This window comes from Notothenia coriiceps, unplaced genomic scaffold, assembly GCF_000735185.1.
Source record: "Notothenia coriiceps isolate Sejong01 unplaced genomic scaffold, NC01 NC01_scaffold00030215, whole genome shotgun sequence".
Lineage (NCBI taxonomy): Eukaryota > Metazoa > Chordata > Actinopteri > Perciformes > Nototheniidae > Notothenia > Notothenia coriiceps.
This window is the reverse complement of record NW_011362916.1, coordinates 342,055-365,395: the sequence shown is the minus strand read 5'-3', so window position 1 is coordinate 365,395 and position 23,341 is coordinate 342,055. Positions and strand designations below refer to the sequence as shown.

General features: G+C 41.5%; 3 protein-coding genes across 4 annotated transcripts in view; 2 read left to right on the top strand and 1 right to left on the bottom strand.

Moving 5' to 3' along the window:
* Window positions 1-8,746, top strand: part of LOC104959394 (ras-interacting protein 1-like) — a 19,455-nt gene extending 10,709 nt beyond the window's left edge. Inside the window, exons 9-10 of the mRNA XM_010787279.1 lie at window positions 8,249-8,393; window positions 8,488-8,746. Of these exons, the coding sequence (XP_010785581.1) occupies window positions 8,249-8,393; window positions 8,488-8,684 (342 nt within the window). The 3' untranslated portion in view covers window positions 8,685-8,746. The remainder of the gene's footprint in view (window positions 1-8,248; window positions 8,394-8,487) is intronic.
* Window positions 1-23,341, top strand: part of pds5b (PDS5 cohesin associated factor B) — a 464,227-nt gene that overhangs the window by 244,450 nt on the left and 196,436 nt on the right. The gene's annotated exons all lie outside the window — the stretch shown is intronic.
* LOC104959393 (ras-associating and dilute domain-containing protein-like) lies at window positions 2,630-4,603 on the bottom strand. Its single transcript, XM_010787277.1, has 4 exons — window positions 3,832-4,603; window positions 3,554-3,750; window positions 3,331-3,470; window positions 2,630-3,223 (listed from the first exon to the last, which is right to left on the bottom strand). The coding sequence occupies exons 1-4, from the start codon at window positions 4,214-4,216 to the stop codon at window positions 3,130-3,132; spliced, it is 816 nt and encodes a 271-aa protein (XP_010785579.1). The 5' UTR covers window positions 4,217-4,603; the 3' UTR covers window positions 2,630-3,129.

The window sequence follows — 23,341 nt, the reverse complement described above, 5'->3', positions numbered from 1 at the left end:
CCTGTTCTCTAGCAGGGACTGAAAAGGGGGTAAAAAAGATTCTCTATAACTAATTTAGTTCCTGGGACTTTTTGGTGTGAACGCAACTAGATCGTAGTTCTCAGGAACCTTTGTGGGAAAAGTACTTGGTGTGAACACGCCTTATGAAGTATTACATTTGGCAAGCACACAAGATAAGCAAAACCCCATCCTCCTTGTTGGTTATCGCCTGTAACTTTTTGAATGTTTTCATGGTATTAACAATTTACGGTTATCTTTTTCTGAAGGCCGCATTTAAATACAAGCTAACAAAAGTAAGGGGGGGATGAAAATGGGTATAATTTCACCTCACACCAAGTTTTGGAAGGGCTAATAAATACATATTTAAGAAAATATTTTTATTTTTTTTGTTTAGGTACAAACTGGATGAGGGAGATTGTCCCTCTGATCATGAGTGGAGGAGATCCAGCACCTGTTGACACTATTTTTAACTGGAAACGTGTTCCCTGGCTTGAAGTCCAGCAGACCGCCTCCCTCAAACTCGAACAGAGGCCATCTCCACGACTGTTGACTACACACTTCGATTACAACATGATGCCACCATCTTTCTTTGAAGTAAAGCCAAAGGTAAACCTATCAACTAAGGCGGATCAGATTCAATGTGATGAACGCATCACAGACAGTATGTGTGAAGGAAAGGGTCTGACGTCATGTCATCACTGCAGGTCATCTATGTGACGAGGAACCCCAATGATGTGTTTCCATCGTCTTTTCATCTTCATGAGGCGGCTTCCTTCCTGGTAAACCCAGGCCTTCCTAAAATCTTGTATACTGGGAGAGCCACTGCAGGGCTATGAGCTTATCTGTGTTTCTCTGCAGGACCTGAAGGACTCTGTGGGTTGAATCGCTCAGTTCCTGCAGAAATCTCTGGACGATGAAGCGATAGAGAAGATAGCCGACCGATGTTTGTTCAAGAACATGAAGAAGAACAACATGTCAAACTACTCTACTGCTCCTAGTAAATTACTGGACCAGACAAAATCTGAGTTTCTCAGGAAAAGGTGAGTGTCAATAAATAACACATACAGCACAAAAGGTTTGGCTTATTTGAAGCTAATGCAGTAAATGTTTGCTTCTACGGTGTAGCTGTGGTTACACAGTACCCATGCATATAGGCCTCCTATATATAGGTTGGGGAAAACGTTATTCTGTTGACGTGGGTTTCGAAATGTAGGTCAGAGTCCACAACTACAACATTTCTGACATCAATGAGTTGAGCACTAACATCAGACCTGTCCTTTTTGGAAGGAAAAACCTGCCCTAATGATGCTTGCCAATTTTGCTAACCAGCTTACTGGAGTTGGGCTGTTGGGGGCGCTTGGTTCCTCGGCAGAAAGAGAATAAGTGCAGGAAATGGGGAGGCTGTAGCTCAGTGGGATACACTGATCTTCAGATCAGAGGAAAGAAAGTTTGAGTCCCACTGCACTCAACATGTTGTTGTGTCCCTGGGTAAGATACTTCATTCAATTGCTCCTGTGGGGATTGCCCACAGTACTGAATGTATGTTAGTCGCTTTGGATAAAAGCTTCCAACAAGTTACATGTAATGTAATGTAAACGTGGCAGTTGAAAAGGAAGCTGCCTGGGGCATTTTAGTTTTTGCACACCATCCTGCCTCCCCGATGGAGGATTGGCCTATGTAGCAATATTGGATTAATTAAAAAAACAATCAGAAATAAGAACCGTAATTTAAGAAAACCTTGTTTGCTGGATTAACATTGCTGTAAGTAAGGACTCAATTGAAAATCAAAGGCAAAGCACTACTACTATGAAGGGCTGAACTATTGGTTAACTGATCCCATATCCCTTGCCACTGGAGCAGATAGCAGAAAATACATGGTGCATAATTATAATACAAGCATGACATTTAGTAAAATGATAGTATTGACGTAATATGGCATTTGTAATGCATAACATATCAAAAGAATATCGCCAAGATAACTTCATTTGAAAAAGTGACAACATTTGGGGGTAGGGGCATTGATAAGTGCTGAGTCATCTATGGCTCTTCGGGAGATGGTAACAGGAAGTGAGTCGTAAAGTAACTGACATACTGTATAATGTTCTTCAACTGAATTAAGATGTTCTTTTTTTGCATGTTGTGTTGCAGGAATTGCTAGAGACTGGAAACACCAACTAACCGTGGCAGAAGCAGAGTACTTTGTCGCTATTTACAAAGACAAAATGAAAGATTTCCATTACAAATTTGATACTTAAACAATGCCTTTTCCAGCAATCAATAATGCAAAGAAACCTATAAGTTAAATTCAACTAATTAAAATGTACATTTGGTTATTGAGGTTTGTGGCAGCAGAAGTGCAGAAAGACACACTTTCATTAAACTTCTCTAATTAGATTTGATTGTCTCGTAGATGATTGGTGTCATTGGTATTATGCCAGAGCAACTTTCTCACTTCTTTATTTGTCAATTCAATACTTAAGATTCAGATTTTGCTTGACTGACCTAGAGGTCTTAACCTTTTTTGTGTTACGGCCAAACTGATGATAGATTTATGAGGAGTGTGTATTTTTACATTCAAGCTAACAGCATTACCAGACTTAGATATTAGACTCTAGATATTTGATGTAGAAAACTTCGGATCAACTTTTACTTGGCATTATAAAAGAATAAACTTGATGAGCCTCAGGTCTCCTTACTTGTATATGTACGTTCATAACAACACAAATGAGATATCAGACATGGTCATACCAAGAATTGAAAGTGACAATGAAATGACTTTGCCTTATAGAGAATGTATGAAGATGGCTATGACTAATAAAACATTTCAAGTTAAGGTAAGCAGTCTGGAATCAATATTCTGTATTCACTTGAGCACAAACTCAAATATAGACATCAATATATCATGTTACAATGTAAAAGAAAACGCTTCAAGACTACATTAAGCAAATACAAACTATACTAAATACAAGGACAGGACTCATTTTATAGTGCATTTTTATCTTTACATCACCCATACAGTAAACTTATATTACGGCACATGTCCTGAGCTTCAATGTTGAGCAAGATCTTATAATTATCTTCAAGTGCGCTGATGGTTTCTTGGTTAAAAGAAACAATAAAAAAAGGCCGTCAGCATTCAGTCTGTACAGCCTTAGTCATCCAGTCAGCTCTGGCCAGCAGTAACCTCAGTCTCTCCCCTGATGACTGGATCAGATCCTTGCCACTGAAAGAGATAAAACAGAGACACAGAGGTGTAGAAGACAACAACAACAACAACAACCTGTATTTGATATTTAAATATGAGTTTGCTCAGATTTTAATATTTCTTACCTGTGGTAGTCCAGTCCAAGCAGACTGACTCCATTAACAGCCAGGATCCTGTCTCCTGGCAGCAGCTTCTGACAGCGTGCTGCAGGAGAGTCTGGCACTACAGCACGGATAAAGATGCCTTTCACCTTCAAGGGCGTGTCCTGGAAAGAAAATTCAAAGTGTCATAAAAAAGCAGGAAAATGGGCTTCTGTTTTGTATGTTGGTCTTCATCTCTTTCAGTCACCCTTGTGTCAACCAGAGCAAGACCGAGTCCTCTTTCCCCTCGCTCCAGCTCCAAGCTAAAAACCTCATCATTATTGTCGTCATAATGGTCATCCTCCTCCATTTCCTCTTTCAGTTCAACACATCTCTCCATCCTGGGGCAATCTGAATTAAAACGGTCTACTTTAAGAGCAGACAGACATTCAAACACCAATCCACCTAAGGAGAAAATAAAGCATGTTTAGTTTTTTGTTACTGCTGACAAACAGGAGACAATCATGAATGATGATGTAGCTGTACCTTCATCATGTGCATCTACATCCGAGGTGAGAAGTTTCTCACTTTCCCCATTCATCCATCTTTCCTGGTCTGGCCTCACCAAATGAACACGATCTACGATGTGGGGGGTGTTGGGCGGGGTGAGGAAACAGGAGGTTTCCAGAGCTGACCTCGTCTCACTGCTTCCACCAGTCTGCAGCCCCAGATTTCTGAGCTTCTGGGACAAAAGGATGGCACCTGAGGAGATGAACTCATCCAGGTATTGCGTGGATGATGGTGAGGGAGGGGATGGGGGTGATGGAGGTAAGGCACCAAAGGTGGTACAAGGGGACTGGTGGTCAAAGACAATAGCCTCAACTGAAGATGTATCCAAGGTTTCCAGACTGGCTTTTGGAAGGATATCCATCTGAATGACAAATACAACAATCTTACTAGGGTCGAAGTAATCTCTGTCTGTCTTTATGTCTTTTGAGTATCTTGACAACCATTTCAGGACTTCAGACTTGGCGGATGTATTTTTGCAAACCTACTGACAGGTGGTGTTGAGTGGGGAGTTGTTCAAGTTAGCAGTTCTTGAAAAAGTACCCAACACTAAACACTGGTTTAGATAAATTAGAAAACCAATTTTTAGAATAGGCCAACTTAAAGGGGAATGCAACCAATTGTATGCATACTATTGTGCTTGCAGGTCTGGGCATTACTAATACATGTGAAGTTGTAATGAACCTTTTTTGTCACCAGAAGGAGCTGTTTAACCCTCCTATTGCCTTCGTTTCCCCCCCCCTTACTTTGGTGTTCAGTCAGATTTGACCGGTCCTGTTTTAACTGTTTTTTTAACTGTTTTTAACTGTTTTAACATTAACACAAAAACCATTAATCATCAACAAATGTCATTTAACACCCTTTCAAACTGTAAATATTGTATCAGACTACTGGTATACATGAAAAACTGCAGTAAATATACAAAGAATAGACACTGAACATGTATTGCGTGTGCCAGGTGTGATCCATGTGGGGGGATGGGCACAGAAGAGCGGGAAATGTGTCAAATTGTTCTGTGTGTGTGTGTGTGTTTTATCTGATCCGGATGGTTACTAAGTCCTTTTCTTTATCACGGTCATTTTTCACCATGGGTGTTGCCAGTGGCGACTGGCACAGCCCCACCTAGTGTCAGAAGAAAGTATTACAAATAATGATTACAAAAAAATGCAAACAAAAAAAAAAAAATATATAAAAAAATATATTTTAACGATCATGTTGTAATCATCTGGATTCGTTCTGTGCATTGCTGTTTTAGTCTAGTGTTCTTCTAATTAGTTGTCTACAGCTGTGTGCCTCGCCTATGAGCTGTTGTAGAGCCATGTGGACAAAACCCGATCATGCCCTCCCTCTCACTGTCTAAGTCAGGGGTCTGCAACCTTTTAGACCAAAACAGCCATTTTGCTCCTTTTTCCCCAAATTGTTTTTGTCTGGAGCCGCAACACATATTTCATAGCTTGATAGCTTATAAAATTGTATTTATTGTTATATCAGACAAAAACTACAGTGGTTTTGCATTTATTAGGCTATTTATTACATTATATAAAACTGTTAACCTCTAATAAGAAACAAAGAACTCCTATAAGGAGAATTACAAAATAATACACAGGCCTACTTTAAAATAAATTAAACACAGCACTTGGGGAGTCCTCTGCACATTTGAAGGAAAATAAATATTAAAATGGGCCCACTTTGAAAAAAATAAAACATATAGCTGCACCCTAAAAAGAGTTAAAGGTAGGGTAGGTAAGAATGGAGAAACCAGCTTGAGTGCGCTAGAGTTTGAAAATACACAACTGGAGAAAATCTGCCTCTTCCTTTAGACTTCTTTACAGAGCCCCTCCTCCAACACACACGAACGCGCACATGACCAATGAGGGCACGAGATAAGTTTGTGCACAGATGGAAGGCTAACAGGCAGGTAGGCCATTCAGTTATTTTAGCCGGGCCGGTTCAAATGATTGGTCGTGCTTTTTACAGCGCTACGGCTTCCAGAGATAAACATGTTTATGTATTTATTGTCAAAGCATTTAATATATTCATTGCTATCGGGACGTTAAGAGCATTCCATGGAATATAACAAAAAGTGTTTTCTGAAATAAATTACATACCCCATTGAATTATGACTGAAGATCATCAGCTGTCTTCCTCTTCCATTTTTCTCCTCGATACGGCTGCAGCACCTTTGACGACTTCTCTCTACATTTCAAACATACCGGTAAACCAGCATCGTTTGCTGTGAAAGCATATAACTCTGTCCACGCAGAATTAAATCCTGTGTTCCTCCAGTACTTTTCTTTTTCTTTGATTTATCCATAGTTCGCTCATGGAGCCGGGGGTCAGGTTATTCGCCTGCAAGAAAAGGCGCTAGCGCGGGACCGTAGCAGGATGTGATGCATCTTTTAGTTGACTTAAATAAAACCGTTTTGTTTTTTATTTATGTGTCACAGTATCACCTCAAAATACAAGATACAAAACATTTTCAACCATGCAAGAAAATATAAATAGTCCTACAAATACTTTTATTTTATTTCCTTCTTATTTTTGTGTAAGCTCAAGGGTTATGGCTAGAAAGGATCCGTCTTGTGTAAATATTACGTCACGTTCTCGCGGCTCGGAAACACATCTACAGCAGTAACATGATGCAACATACACATTAATGCTGCAGGATAATAGTAAAACACTGAAAGGGAATATTTTATTGCAAACCCTGCGCAGAGAGAGGAGGAGAAGTGTGTGGTGTGAAAAGCGCCGTGTGCATGAATGTTCGTTTAGTCGAGACTTACTACACTCTACCCTGCATACCACCCCCTACCGTTCGAGATAACGGGGATACCAGTAATATAAAAAAAAAACGGTGTGTGTGTAACTTTATCCTTGTTATGAGACTCGTACGCGTCCACATCTAAAAATGTCAGGTGGCAAGTGAATCTAGTCCCCCAGCAGTTGAGCGCCGAGCTCGGGCGTACGCCGGGAAATTCGGGAGACGAGACCGAGGGATCTCGAACCAATACCGATCTTTCCTAGGCAGATCACATTTGAGAGCGATCTCAAAGGTTCAGTGCACCGACTTACAAAATGCAAACGTCCGTCGGAAAGTCAATGCTAGCAAATTGTAGTCACCCGTGTCGTTTACTAGCACTCTATCGATTTGATAGTATAATTAATACAGTTACTGTCCCTCACACTAACAACCTTTATCCCACAATCGGCCAGAACGACAAAGTTTTCTTCTTACCCGTTTTGACCATCTAGTGGTGTGATACCAAATAAAAAAATAAGTGTCCGTTCAGTTGCAACAGCGTCATTTTCAGGGTTCTNCCAATACGTATGATTGTATGAGCTATGAAAATATCTTAAAATCAATACAAATGTATTTATTATAATGATATACACAGTGATAGGTGTTAAAGACTAACGTTTATAATAAATACATTTGTATTGATTTTAAGATATTTTCATAGCTCATACAATCATACGTATTGGGATCATTTGTATTAATGTGGACCGGAGGGAGAGGGTGACGAGCATAAGTTTCACTTTCTTATTTTTTTATTCTAATTTCCTAATTTTTGGTCATGAGGATATGTTTTCTCTCTGTTGTTCATAAAGCAACAGCATCAGAGCACGGTGCAGAGTCTCTAGATGAGTCCGTCGTTCTTATTAAACATGCATGTTGTCGTCCGTTGTATAGAAAACTGTAGTTTCCATATTTTCCCCACAGCAGCAGACGCACACAATGACGTCCGCTGGCGCATCATAAACACATCGGATAGTGAAAGTGCATTCGGATTCTCTAAAGTACCGCAGTCTCTTCTCCGAAGTCCTTTTGAATACTCCTATCCACTATCCCTTAACCCCATGACGTTTCACTCAGAGGTCAAGGAATAGGAGATAGGGTTAGAATTTAGGAGCTGATTTTTAAACTATCCGAACGCAACCATGGTCCTTGTCCGAGACACCTTATGTCTGTGTGAAGGAGAACAGAGAGAGAGAGAACACCGAACAATTATCTCAGAATGGAATATTTTGTTAAATATGTATTGTACTTATCAGTAAAAATGTACTAGTTAACACTTGAATGATCAGATTCCATTATGAAATAAATAATCAGGGTTATCCGTTGGGACAGTCATGACAGCAAAGTCTGAAGATGTCCCTATGACATTATAGCTACAACGTGTGTGTGGGTGTGCTTGTATAGCCCGTGTTGTGGGGACATACATATGTTAACACTGTCACATTGTGGGGACTCGCCTTCCTTTTGGGAAAATTAAAATGAATCATTACATAGTTGGTTTATGGATAGGTTTAGGTTTCGGTATCTAGTGGTTATGGTTTGTAAGGTTTAGGGTTAGATGTTAATTCCCCTTAAGTGATGTTCTATTTGTGTGTTTAGACATCTTGGGTGTCTTTGCGCTCTGAACACCCCGCCCTGAGTCCGGCCCAACTGCACCACCTCCTGAGTCTTTACGGCCCGGCGTCTCCCTGCAGACACAGCTGGACTCCCTCTGTTCAGGACCAGGCTGCAGCACACCAAACTGGTAAGAGGTCAAAAACATGACAATATGATAATCCACAAGATCACATGAGTTTTTCCCCTAATCTTTTGTTAATTTAATGTCATGTTTTCCTCAGCTGATATACTGGAGAGTTTTGACACCCACCACCCTCTGGTGCTGCCTGATGGGGGTTACCAGTTTGAGCTGGGCGGACAGGTAACAGATTCAGCTGTGAGGGAACAGCTGGACAAGCTCAAAGAGTTCATGTCTAGCCTTTCTAACTCAAAGTCCAATCAAGCCCCAGCTACCAAGGAACAAGAGGTAAAACATTAATATTGTGATGATTATAAAATTATAAAAGCAGGGTAGACATGTGGATATTATCCGGCTGAACGAAACGTGTATTTATCTAACAGGTACGTTTCCCACAGATCTTATTTTGAGCTATTTTCTAAAATCCCATGGAGAAATCTCATTGCTATTTGTGGAGGGAACCCATGCGCAGCTTACTTCTATTTCGATTATGGCTTCGCCCTCTAAGGCTATCGCTATTGGGTAATCCCCCTGCGCCCCCGCGCAGCACTGAAACACTTGTAGTCCACGCCCACCCACAAGGTGGGCCCCACCCTCGGGCCTCCTTCCGGTATAAATAGGAAGGAGGCCCGGCAATCTGCTCCCTCTTTTTTTCAGCAAACCAGCACAGTTACTGAAGCACAGCAATTGAGAATCATCATGAGCAACAACTGCGTCCGTGATTGTCCCTCATGTGGCTCTGGGTTCATAATGAGTTATGACCTGCAGAGATAAAAGCAGTATGCGAATCCTGCCGGGGGTCAGAGCACGCGTACACGGCTCTAAACCAGCAGGTAGCATGCACACACTGCGCTCGTCTCCCCTCGGGCGACAGGAAGCGGAGAGCGGACACTCTTNCATCAAAATAAATGGTTTTCTCCCAGTAATCACTAAGAGGTATAGTAAACAACTCTGGACCTCCTTGTTTGGAAGGCAGGTGTCAGGACAGACTAGAGGAAACGACACTCACATCACTCACTAGTCCCTGGATGACAAGGATGACAATACTAGCTGTGACAGTGTAAACAACAATGATGACAATAATTGAAGACAGTGTTGCTGAGGTTGAAATGAAGGTTAACTAGCATGTAGGAAATGGAAAGAAGAAGAGAAGCGCGGAGGTCGGAGAGGTACTCCTAAATCCTTTCATGCATTGTGAGTTTGGTAGAAGGTGTATGGTGGTAGAGGTTCTGAGGCCTGTACTATGAAGCCGGTTCAACATAACCTGGATATTTTTGAGTTAGCCGGTTGGCCTAATCCAAAACATACGCGCTCTCGCTCAGCGGTCCTACGATGCTGGTTATCAAGAGGATCACTCAAGCCAGCCCTGTCCTATCTAGTTAGGTGCGCTTTCACATGAGAGGGGTGGTATTTGGAGTATTCAACCAATCACAAACATGGAGAAGCATACTGACAGCGCAGCGTCATACTTCCTGAATGAAAAGTGAACTTTAATATTAGACAAATATGAAGACGTTAAACTTTAAACATCCATGACTTAAACACTTTATCCAGGATAAAAGCCACATAGCTGCACCTGCAAGGTGAATACAGCTGGTAACAGAAAAAGTGTTTGAATGCGTGCATTAACAGGTTTATGATATCACTGCCCCGTCTAAGACACAATCTGACTTTAATTACATTTGTCTCGAGTGTTTCGTCAACTTAATGTGTTGCTTAAAATAATACTTCTGCATACAGTATGTGACACTGTGAGTGTTGCACGGCCGGATACGGCTCAGCTGACTCAGATAAGGAGATATGATACATTATGATGTGATATGAATCAGGGTTTCCGCTAGGATTTTTTCTCGCCGGTCAAATGTCCGGACAGAATTTATTTTACCGGACAAATTTGAAACTTACCAGTCATGTTTCAATAATAATAATAATTGTCTCGCAGAGTTTCCGTTAGCAGGTAATTACCCGACTAGGACCACATATATGCTGATGTTTAAAACTCAGTTAATGGGGCTCATTTTTATATTGCTTGAGTTTAGAATCATAACAGATCGAAAAATTCAGATTCATTTTTCAATAAATGATTCCACAAACAACAAACAACACAATTATTACATTCAAACAAACTATTTGTAGTAGATGAAGTACATTATTCAAAAGTTTACATTAACTTTGAATAATAACACGGGAGAAACGGATCCTCTCTTTTCCTCTCTCCCTCCCCTCTCTCTCCTGACAGCCCGTCAGTTTCTCAGGCAGCTCGCTAAACAGTGGGCGGGGCTTCAGGTGATCATGCAGAGCTGCGTGTTTCCTTCAGACTCAGCAGCTGATCTGATCTCTGATCTCTCTCTCGGGTCCGGTTATACTTCCCTCGCTTATGTCAATATCGATCAGTTCCAGCTCTCCTGATCGGCCTTTATAGAGAGCACCGATCAAACTATTAAGAGTGAATATCGGCCAATAATGACCGGCGGCCAATCGATCGGAGCATCCCTAATTATTACCGAACATTTTGACCGGCAGGTTTTGAATTTACCGGTTTTTAATAAATGTTACCAGCTAAAAACCGGTAATTACCGGCTAACGGAAACCCTGATGTAAACATGTCACAGTAGAGGCACAAAATAAAAAATAAAAACATACTAGGCCCCATTTAAGACAAGATATTGGTAAACAGAGTTTGAACATTTCCTTACAATCACTGAGGACAATGTGTCAAAGTCTTTTCAACAAACATTTGACAAGGGATTGACTCTGCTTTAATTTTAGGATTCGCTGGTGCACAAAAAAGTCTGTGTGCGCCGCCAAGTAATTGTTGCACCAAATGTGTGTTGATCCGCAGCTGAAAATGGTCCTTAACAAATACAATAGTTACTCTTGTTCGTTAACACTGAGGTGGCCAGATTCACATCTGAATTTGGAACTGATGTGTTCGAGTGCAACAGCCATGATAGAGAATTTAGAGTATTGAGAGTCAGACCAAAATATGTTATTTTTTTCTTTCCATATAAGTGAAGTATAAAATCACACCAGCCTTATCCTTTAAAACTCAGCATTTTAGCCTTAAGATAAGCCTCTTTTCCATGTATTCTTTTCATGACACAATGCAATGCTGCCTTGATACACTCTCAGCATTGTTGGCATTGCTCTGCTGTCCCTTTAACCACTTACTGCACTGCACGCAGTAACATCCAAGTACATTTCAAGGCAGGTTTGAACAAAAAGGTCTGGTTGGATGAGAGGAAATCACTGTAGATTTAGCAGGTTTGATACATAGGATTAAACCAAAAATGTTAGTAATAATACGCCATAAGACTATTTTTCAAACTCACTGGACCGGTGATACATTTCAAATCTGTCATCAGTAGTTGAGATACTTGTTTTTATTTCAGAGTATCTTTTCTTTGTTTTAGACGCATCCTGTGAGCTTTGTGGCTTTCGCTTTGAGAACCGAAAGGCCCTGGCCAGTCACTCGCGGGCCCACCTCCGACAGCTGGGGATCATGGAGTGGAAGACGGACGGCGCGAGCTCGCCCATCGATCTCCTCAGTGAGTTGATCCGGAGGGAGCCGGCCAAGGTTGCAGCTCTAACCAGCCGCTATCGTTCAGGAGACTTTTTCATCAAGAAGGTAGGCTGTGCTCTAAAATATGAATTAATTAATTCCTTTTACAGGATACATTCTCATAATAATACATGAAACAGATGATTATGATGTGAGGTGAAAGCCTTTAATATGCCTCAGAAAATATCTTTTTTAAAGAAGCTAAAAAGCTAGAGTTAGGAGTTAAAAATGAAGTTACAAAGTTAAAAATGTAAGCTAATGTAAGCTATATTTTTAAAGTTTTATTAAATAATATCCGGCTCTGGCGTTTGAAAAGAGTCTTTAGGAAAGCTGTCAATGTTTTTAGCAATTTGAATTCTTATTTACTTGATCTTCTTGTTACTCTTAGTCCCAGAAGGGTGCTGCTTCGCCCTCTCTGTCCACAGACTCTGACTCTGTGCCCGGCAGCAGCCTGAGGCCTTCAGGGGGCAGAGAGAACGCAGGGTTATCCAGACACTCACACAGCCACACACGAACTCCTGCGGCCCATCGCAGCGACCCTGGCCAGCGCTTCCCAAGGGGTTAGAAATCAAAACAGCCGGATACAGAAATACTGTAATTGAATAAAGGAAACATCAACATTTGGCATGTTTCTCTAATACCTTCCTGTGTGGTTCCAGGGGTCCATCCACCAAGACGTGTTGTGCCTGCAGGAGGAGAAAATCGGGACACCAATTCCCAGCAGCCACCACGGTCAGGCAGCATCCCTGCTATGCTGCCAAAACCTCCACTAACACCACTGGTCAAACTGGTGGGGAAAGTCTACTCGCTCAAGTGCAGGTCAGTCGGAAAGAACAACATATAGATAATCACAGTCCTTATTATTTTGTATCTATCTTTTTTTGGTCAGCTTACATTTATTCAAATTTCCATATTCTGTACTAGAATAGAATCCCATTCTACCTTCCTTTGTTTTATTCATTGAATAATAGGGGTTATAGAAATGGAAAATAGGGTTTATAAAATAAATAAAATCAAGCTGGAAACCAAACAGTTTATTAATATTGAAATTAGACTGAGTCTACTGTGCATAATTTTCAGCAAATTGTATTGTTAAGTACTTAAGGACATATGTATTTTTGAGCATGTATGGCAATATTAGGCAAAGAGGTGATGGGAAATGAGTTGAGATAGAGATCGGGGTGACATAGAGATGAAATGAGTAAGCCTGCTTGGAGTATACAAACTCATGCCAAACAGGCCAATATTGCTCAAACCCACAGAGCTTTGTTCTAAATGCTTGTGGAGATCCCAAAATGTCCAAAGATACCAAATATCCCTATTTGTGTATTTTCCAGAAATATGAATTTTGGAGAAAGAATGATGTAATTATGCACAAGACATCTAGGATATTTCCATGAAAACAATAAATGGAGCTCAGTCTGTAGGGACTTGGCTCAGGAACCGTGGGGTTGCTGCTTCAAGTCCCAGAACAGTCTAAGGCCCCGTGTACATGGATACGGTTCGGGTTGTATCTGCTACTTTTCTCTTTCGTATTGCCCGTTCGTTCACAAGAGGACGTAACGGAACCGTGGAAACTGACTCCTCAAACGACAACGGGTCCCAAGGTGGATAGATCTGCGGACGGAACGCTCTGGGGGGCAAACAGCTCTGTGTGCTCCTATACGATCATTTTCCTGATAACGATGAAGCCATAGCCCCGCCTCTCCCCACCTCTGCTGCTCACTGCTGTAGCATGGTCAGTAGCTACTGTCAGTAGCAACAAGCAACAAGTGGACATGGAGAACTACATGAACTACATGTTGCTAAATCCACCACGGAGAATAAACAGAAGGGCAACCACGGCAACCATGCTTAAGGATATCATAGTTAGTAGCTATTGGGTATAGTTATGTACGAAATTCTGTAGGGACCGGTTCGACGAGTTTGTCTGCGTTAGACGTGTTACTGATGAAAATACGAGCCTGATGAAAATCTGGATGTGTAATAACTTACCTGTTATATTTAGATAACAGGTATGGATAATAAGATGTGACTACATGTATTTACGTAATAGATTGATCGTTCGGTATTTTGGAAACTTCTCCTACAGTTTACAATCGTTCGCTGTTCTGTCGATTTTCCCAACCCCAATTATACTGAAAAATGGATGGCTATCGTCTACTGCTGACTCATGTTGTATCTAAGGTGACTTTGTGAGACCATGAAGAGTGAATAAATATGTGAGGTTATGTTTCTGAGTCGTCTGTGCATGTCCCTCTCTGCGCGCTTTGCAGGTAGGCGACGGCCGTACCGAGCATTTACAAGGTCTTTCAGGTCTTCATTGAAACTGCGCTTCACCAGTCCTCCTTAGCCGCGTACAGGATAACTAATTCTTTTTTTTTGTAAAGGTGATTGAATTAAACGATTATAATCGAGTGTAGTTAATGTAACTCAATCAATCAAAACAGCTGGGACATAATGTCGAAATATAAATTTGACTACTTATTTGTTAATTATTTTATTATTCGAATGAATAAGTAGAATAATTGGTTACATCCAAATTGTCACTGATTGGGAAAGCAAAACATTGTATTTGACTGTGTTGTCAAAATGTTGATTTGTTCGAAAAAAAAAATACAAACTAATTCAATTTGAACCAATCTCCTCGTCCCCGGGGTGGTGTGGTATTAGGGAGTGATTATGGCGTTGTGTGGTTGAAAAAAATGTGTTGGGGAGGTATAAAGGGAAGATAAAGCAGGTAAGGGAAGGATGGGTAAGGAATAGGATGTAAGGAAGGATGTAGGGATTTGATCGTACGGGAGGGATGTAAGACTGGGTAAGTACGGGATGTAGGGAAGTAGGTACATCAAGACTTGATGTGGGTAAGTGTTTGGGGGGTTTAGATGAAGGTAGGGAGGATGTGGAGGGATGTAGGGAAGTTGGAGTTTGTAGGGAACTTAGGTAAATAGGGAGGGATGTAGGGAAGTGGGAGGTATGTAGCGGAACTGGTACACTATGGAGGGATGTAAGGGAATTTAAGAAATGTCTGTGTCGTTACACGGTTTCCGAACTTTCCTAGACACCTCAGGAAAAGGTTTAGTGTCTCCGGGCGTTTGAGACTTATATCTGGTCAATGTGATGTAGGTAAGATTCCTTCTGTAACCTTTCGTCTGTCTCGTCTTTTAGAATTTCCTTCTGACTCTACGTGAGCTAGGGTACGGTCAACGAAATTCCGGTGTGTCTATCATCTCCTACGGTGCAAGTATGGAATGAATTATGAAAATTTGTGAACCTCCCTTTACCTAGGTCGTATGATCTGAAAGTAACAACTAAAGAGGAGACGAAAAATTGTGTTTAAGGTGGAGTATAAATTGACCGTCTGAAAATCTTGTCAAACTTTATTCGTTATTAGATCCCGACCCTAAGAACTGAAATTTTATCCTGTGTTTCTCCTCCCACTACCTGGAATAGACTAGTCAGTGAGGGGTGACCGAGGGGTGTTCACTACACAGAAAGGTGATAATAACATATGAAATGTGATTTACCCAGTTTTATCCTGATAATTTCATTACATCTACTGAGACATTAAATCCGGGTCCGTTACTCTGGTTGGTGCCCGGGACGAGAACTGCTGAAACGTCCACCACCACTCCTCAGGACTGATTTTGACTTGTATTCGTTTGGGTTCCTGTACTATTACTAACCTTCTGGTAGGGTGTAATGTACTTAGAATTGTTAGGTCTTAGTCTTTCATTCTTAACACGTTAGGTTGTTATAGAGCCCTGTTAAATAACTGAGTTTTAACTCGAGACTAGGTTTGCACTTCGACCACGTTTCCCCGTGGTCGGCAAACTCACAGAATCCTTTGACAGGATAAAATTGTAACTGTTTTGGTAACTACTAGTACAATAGCTCAGTTAATCATAACAACAGGTGATTTACAGTACCAAACCATTGGACTAAAATTTCTATCTGTAGAGACTCAGTCTAGTCTTTCATCAGTCGCTGCCTAACCACTCGTTGTGTTTGGACCGGTACATGGAGGTAACGTTCATTGTTACGAGGGGGGAAGACGTGAGAACTTACATTCGAAAAAGGAAGCGCGGCCTCCAATTACAGGTTTCTCATTTGCTTCGCCATTTTTTGTCAATAGGGTGTCCTAAACGTGTTTATTGTGTAGTACGCCCTACAGTGTGTCTACGGATAATTAAATTAACTTAAAACTTCAGGTACAACTTGATCACGAAAAAGAAGATTTACAGACTTTATAACACTCTAAACTCCTCGTCCCACATTGACATAAAAAATGATCAGAAAATTATCTCTACACAGCAACAAACACAAACACCGTCACTACCTAGGGAACAGAAAGAGACGTTTTGATTTGATAGATGCAATGTTTATTTCTGGACTGGACTAGGAGGATGTAGGGAAGGTTGGGAGGTATGTAGCGGAGTAGGGATGGATGTAGGTAAGTAGGAGGGATATGTGGCACTGATGCTGAGCTGAGCTGTGAGGAACCCACTGAGTCTGACCTGATCGTGCTGACGAGGAACCACTGAGCCTGAACCTGAGTTTCTCACCACTGAGCCTCTCACTGAACCTGAGCACTTAACCACTTGACTTGTGTTGACTAACCGCAATAACTCGTAAGACTGAGACCGTCGACCATTCTGTCTACAAACAGTGACTGTAGCAACTACTAACATAAAGAACGTGACACTTTTGTTCTTTTGGGTATGTGAAATACCAACTTATGTTTGCGTGTTAAATTTATTGTATCCAATCCTTTTTTTTGATGTAGACTTCTTTATGATCTTTGGACCAGAGATACGTTCTGTAAAGCTCCGAAAGTCATGTAATGTAATATTATGAAAAGTTATTAAGAAAAGTGTTAATGTAAAACCGGAGTAAAGAGGCTCACAACCAAAAGTATTTATAGGTAAACCGCTTCTTTGTCAGAAGGGCCTAAATAACATTTTTTATTTTACATTTGTCTCGTTAACTTTCGTGTGATTCCTTCTATTACTCAATAGGAACTTTAGTCCTAATAGAGTACCCCTTTACTGTTCATACTCTCGTTGTAAGTTTGTGTAATTGTTGGGTAGGATGGGTTACCATACTTAATAGTCTTCCTCCTTTTTCGTGGTCGTGTAGTTAATCCTAAGTGGCCGGAACCTATTAACAACAGATTTTTTGTATTATGCTATTAACTAGGGTACTAGTGGACTAAACTTGCCTACAAGAGACGATATGGAGTATCCGAGTACGGACGGAGAGGTCTGGCCCTTTTTTCCTTTTAGATAAACGGAAAAATTGACAGTTACATAACGGTTTCTTGTATTTCTGAAGGACTGAGACGGCACTGCAAATTTTCAAGGGGCTCAATTACACTTAAGTAGTTTCTGAAACCTGTATGTGGTACGCTGCCCTACCTGCTCTCGATCGCGGTTTCCACGTTGTCCACCTCTTTCGAAACGAAACATCGGTACCATTTTGTTCCCTGTCCTCACAAGCGTCCACAACTGGTCGCGAGGACCTGGCTTGGTCTCCCGGTACTTTGTGAAGAAGTGTCTAGGACCTGTGTAGTCGTGTCTCTCCCCTTCACTCGAATTAACGTATATGTACTTCCGTCGAATCCGGTTCGTTGTATTTTTGTCATATAAGGGAACAGTTATAGTAACGTTTAATAACCCAAAGGTGAAGTATGAATTCAAACAAATTTATTAGATAAGGTGAAATTGCAAAAGTATGATATTTCACTTTACTTTATAAGTTTGACGTTAGACCCTTTAATTCCGTCTTAAACTTACTTAGAGAATTTGCATGTGTGTACATTTACATCTGTCGTTGTGTCTGTTACTCATTTAATGCGACGTAATTACTAGTTGGTAATAATACGTCACCCCGCGAAAATATGTTCGTTGTCCACTCGTCACCCCTTCGCCCGTATCCTTCGTTTACCCTGTAGCGCATTCATGGTCAGATGAAAGTATGGAATCAATCCTGGGGTAAATGTTCCTTGCGTTTGCTATTCTTGGCTTAAGCTATGTTTTTTCATAACAGGCAGTGTGGTTGTCGGTTATTTGACAGGCAGTGTGCTGCTAGGCCGGCTGACGCCTTGCGACATCATGTATACGGCCGGCATTCATGAAGAAGGGCGTGTTTTATGTGGTTTTCGCTCGCTTNTTTTTATATTGCTTCAGTTTATAATCGTAACATACGAAAAATTCAGATTCAATGTAATAATTATGTTTTTTGTTTTTTGTGGAATCATTTATTGAAAAATGAATCTGAATTTTTCGTATGTTACGATTATAAACTGAAGCAATATAAAAATGAGCCCCATTAACTGAGTTTTAAACATCAGCATATCCGATCCTAGTCCGGTAATTACCTGCTAACAATTATTATTATTATTATTACATTATTTTTCTCATACTGCCTGTGCTGCAGCACCTCTTTTCACCCTCTGTCTGAAACCAGAGCCCAGTCTTCTCGGATTGTTTAGCTGGCCGGCCCTACTGTGATTGGTCAACGTACGTATGTGTTAAAGCTCTAGCCAATAGAAGCGCCAGTGTGTGGGAGAGAAACTTTGGGATTTTAGTTTTTGCAGACCATTTACAAAAAACGATATAACACACTACAGGAAAGGGAAAATCCCCCAAAAGCAGGATAGGGCCTCTTTAATAAATAAAGTGTTATCGTATTCAATCTTATTCATGTGAATATTTATGGCCCTAGGACAGTTTGTTTAGGATTCACACAGTGCGTTGTTCATCTTAGTTAAGAGGCATGTAGTACAACAGTGAGGCTCACCATATTAAAACAACATGGCTGTTACAGTGACATATTAAACCTAACAAGTGCTATGAAAGAGAGTTAAGGTCTAACCGTTGAGTGAGGCCCAGCTCCTGCCCGACGAGGATTTCTCTCTCATGGAGTAATCCACAGGTGAGGAGGAGGTGTGGGCTGCTTCCCCTGACTGGAGGCTGTCCAGGGACCGTCTGGAGCCCTGGGCGGTCCATGAGGGTTTGCCCGAGGAGGCGGCAGTCACTTTCTTTCCTTCTTCACCACGCATCATGATCTCTTGGAGGAGATCGATGGGAGAAGATTTGATGGACCAGGAGAACCCGAGCTGGCGCAGATGGGCGCGGCAGTGGCAGGACAGAGCTTTGCGGGTTTCAAACAGCTGGCCACAGTAATCACAGAGGACTGTGGGCGGAGATTCTACACCTGTGGAGGAGACTGACGTTAAATAAAAGAGGATGACTCCAAACTGCGTGCACAAACAAACAAAATGATACATTATAAACATAACTGGTGATAACTTATCAATTGTTTAAAGACATTTGTTACACAAAAATAAGGCTTTCAGCCTCTTGAATATGAATATTTTCTAATGTTGTCAGTTTTTTGTCATATATTAGTGAGTATATTTAGCTTTTGGACAGACAAAACAAGACATTTGAAGACATCACCTTGGACGTTAAGGTACTGGGATGGACATGTTTTGCTATTTATGTCTTACTGTGTGCCTTATGTATACTTGTGTCTGTTGATTTTGTGTATATAGGTATATACATATTTGTATATATATTTGTAATTTGAATTTGAGATTGTGGGATACGGTATTTCGATCTCTCTGTCTGTACACACAAACTGAAAGATTGACAATAAAGTTGAATTAAAATAAGCAGATAAATCAAAGTTATTGTTGATTGCAGCCCTACCTGAGAGTATGAATCAAAAACTAAATTTGGGAATGTAAAAACATGTTAAGTTGCCAACATTTAATTGAGATCAGTGGCCCTTACCTGTGATAAGAGTCTTTGGCACAGCAGGTGTCTTCTGCGTGAAGGACTCGCTGTTAGTGCTGGATCTCTGCGCTTCAACAGACAATTCCACCTCCACGGGCTCCGGCTTGGGCTTCCTATGAAGGGGGTCCACCGCTAGCCGAAAGCCTTTCTTAGCCTTTGGGGCCATAGGAGTCCGAGGGTACTTCGCAGGGCTTGGGGAGAGGGATGTGGAGGGGAGGGACGCTGCAGACAAGCTGGTTGTACTGTTCCTTTGGAATTTGGCTTCTAGCATGCCGCTGCTGACCAGCTCCTGGATGGTGTCAATCGCAGAGCTTTTCCCCTGTAGGTCAACCACTCCCATCTGACGCAGGTGAGCACGTGCGTGGATTCCCAGGCCTTTACGATTCTCAAACTCCTCCCCACACAGAATACAGGTAAAGTTCTCCGACGGTTTTAGCCGTTTGCTGGATGGAGGTGATTGAATCGAGGGCCGTTTGGAAGAGGTGGATGTGGAGGGGCTGTTTGAGGTGAACTCCCCTGGTTTCCCCTCGCTGCTGATGGGCTTGAAGTCCTCCTCCTCCATAATCTGGTAAAGCAGATCAATTGGGCTTCCCTTGATGTCGCTCTCAGGGATTCCAATCTGGCGCAGATGGGTCCGAGCGTGACCCGACAAGCTTTTGCGTGTCCCGTACCAGCAGCCACAGAGTTGGCACACGTGGACCTCATTTTTGGTGTCAGAAGCTGCAACAACAATAAAAATGATAAGGGAAAGGATACCAGTCTCGAGACAAATATGTTGACGTTTTTCTCAATCGTTTTGACCGATTCTCTTAATTGTAAATTCACCTGTCCCAACTGTTTCATGGGACTTCAAACGTTTCTGGTTGCCTCGCCAATGTTTTTTGAAAGATTTTTTTGGTTAGACGCCTGAAATAAGATCTGTGGTCAATACAAGCTAAAGAGATTTTCACGTTTACTTTTACGACATAAAATATGCCCATTTGTCAATGTCTTATTTTTTGCAATATTCTGAAATCACTCAGAGGGAGCCCTTGCAATGCTAACTTCCATCGGACAACAAAAAACGTCATTACTGGATTTATTAGGAACTGGGAAAGGCCGATACCCTTCAATAACGTAGTACACACAGAAACTATTTGTATGGTTATGTATACAGTTAATATATTTATCCAAGGTGCTATGTGAACTGCATACAGAAAATTCACATTTGATCATTAATGTAAACACGAAAATGAAAATGTGTAAAAAATGACATCTCTTAGCAATAATAAAAACACTTAAAGAAAATTGAAAATTGAAATAAATCCTGAACTCAGCCGTACCTAAGCTGATGGGAGCGTCCGTTGCCAGCGGTGCCCACTTTGGCTTGGTGGGGTTTCGTTGCCCTGACGATGAGCTGCTGCCTTCTCCTGCTCTGTGGTCCATTTTTTGAGTCATGACTCTGCTCCCTGATTTGGAGGAGTCACTGCTGTCCTCTGGTGCGGAAGGTGTCCCGGTCTCCTGCTTGGTTGTTTTTTGGGGTGGGGTCGCCCTGGTTTCAGAGGAGTCTGCTTTAAAACCTGGAAGAGAGCCTCCTCTCTCCTGCATGAGCTGGTAGAGGAGTTCGATGGGAGCGCCGCTGCTTTCAGACAGCGTCACACCGAGCTGCCGTAGGTGGAGACGGGCGTGGCTGGAGAGCCCTTTACGAGTCTCAAAGTAAGTTCCACAGACCTCACACATGACTGACAGCTGGGTCACTGTGGGGAAGTTCAGATGGGAGTTTGTCATTATAAATTAAATGGAAGCACTTTAGTCAGTAACCCAGAAAATAAAAGTGTGATGTTTGTTAGGTTGTGGAAGAGAGTAGGGCTCCGGTGGAGCCCTGCGTGGCGCACTGACTCTCGGTAAATGAGTGTTTAAAAAAAAACATTAAAAAACTCCATAAACATAGCCCTACAAAGACCTTATAAAAACCCTTTTGAAAGCATTATAAAAGCTCTGTGAGAACAAGACCGTTTTAAAAGACTTGAACGGGGCTGGACCACGGAACGGCGGGAGAGTATGTTAAAAAGTAGATCTCCCCAACCCAGGGTCTCTGGAGGGGGGCGTGTACGTGTTAGTGTGTTTGTGTGTGTGGGTGTGTAGGTGTGTATACGTGTGTGTGTGTGTGTGTGTGTGTGTGTGTGTGTGTGTGTGTGTGTGTGTGTGTGTGTGTGTGTGTGTGTGTGTGTGTGTGTGTGTGTGTGTGTGTGTGTGCGTGTATGGAGCTCGTTCCAATGGAATCAGTAAAAGACCTTAAATGAGAAGGGGATCTAAAATGGTTAATTTCAAAGTGATTCTAGTTCTGTTAGTTAAAACCTAAAATACATTTAAAAGTGAAAGTGCAAGTATTAAAACACAAGTGCAATAATAAAATAAGTAGAATTAAAACAATCTCCCCAATAATTAAAATTAATTAATTGATTATTAATCATTTTAAAAGTAAAAGGAGTGTTATAATTAAACTAATAATGATAAGAGTGATAATAAGTCAAAGAGGGAAGGGGGGCACACCGGGTTAGTAAAATCGTATCCCCCGATCCCCCTGGTTACACTGTCGCGAACGCCGGCACAGTCCTGATCTAGAGGCGCATGACTCCTTTATTCTAGAGGTCCGGAATACTTCATGGTGTGTTGGAGTGTTTTCGTGATATATTTTGTGTTTTTGGACAAATACGTTTATATCCACGTTCTTCGTGACCGGTGTCTGAGATACACTCTTTCCCCTCCTGCGCGTTACTCTAGTCGGAGTCTATTGTTGTGACTATGTCTTAGTCTCTGCCCTTGCCGTGTTCGCAAAATATTGTTGGAAAATTTGAGGTACCGGAGGTCTTACACGTCAGATACCCGCGACCTCTCGTCGTCACCGACCTCGTGCCAGTCTCTCTCTCGCGCCTCTCTCGCCTCCACCTAGTGTAGTCGTGTACTCTCGTGTAACTGGGCCCGCCTTATAATTGCTTTTTTCATGTTGACTACCCAGGCGGAGGGGTGTGTGAGTTGTACAAAAATATGGAATTGTGGCCGTCTAGAGGGAGGGGGTCAAAGGGAGGGGACGTCTAGCCGCACTAAAATTAGAGTGATAGAGACGCCCACGCAGTTCGCGACAAACTCTAGGTGGGAGGTGCAGCATTATAGTTTTTCGTGAATATATTTATAATTATTTAATATCTTGTCTAAAATATAAGTTTAGGTTGGTATAATAAAGTCTACAGGCGGGGTAGCTTGAAAAAATGACCACCGGGTAAAAATTGCGACAAATCGTGATAGAATAATAGAATTACCAAAAGTATAAATCAAAATCTCTAATATGTACAAAATAGGGAAATTCATTATATACACGTCCACAAATGGATCTAACATTAGGTTCCGGTGTACTCCTCACTAGAAAAATAAGGAAATATAATTAAATAAATTTAAATTACATTAATGGACCTCCGGGGTCTTTTGGTGGGCGTCTCTCTTCTAGGAAGTGGCTGGGACGGTGGAAAAATTTTTTGTTGATTCGTGGACCAGGATACTCCTTACGAAAATTGCTGGAACTACGAATCACCAAAAATAAAAGGTCACTGGTAGAT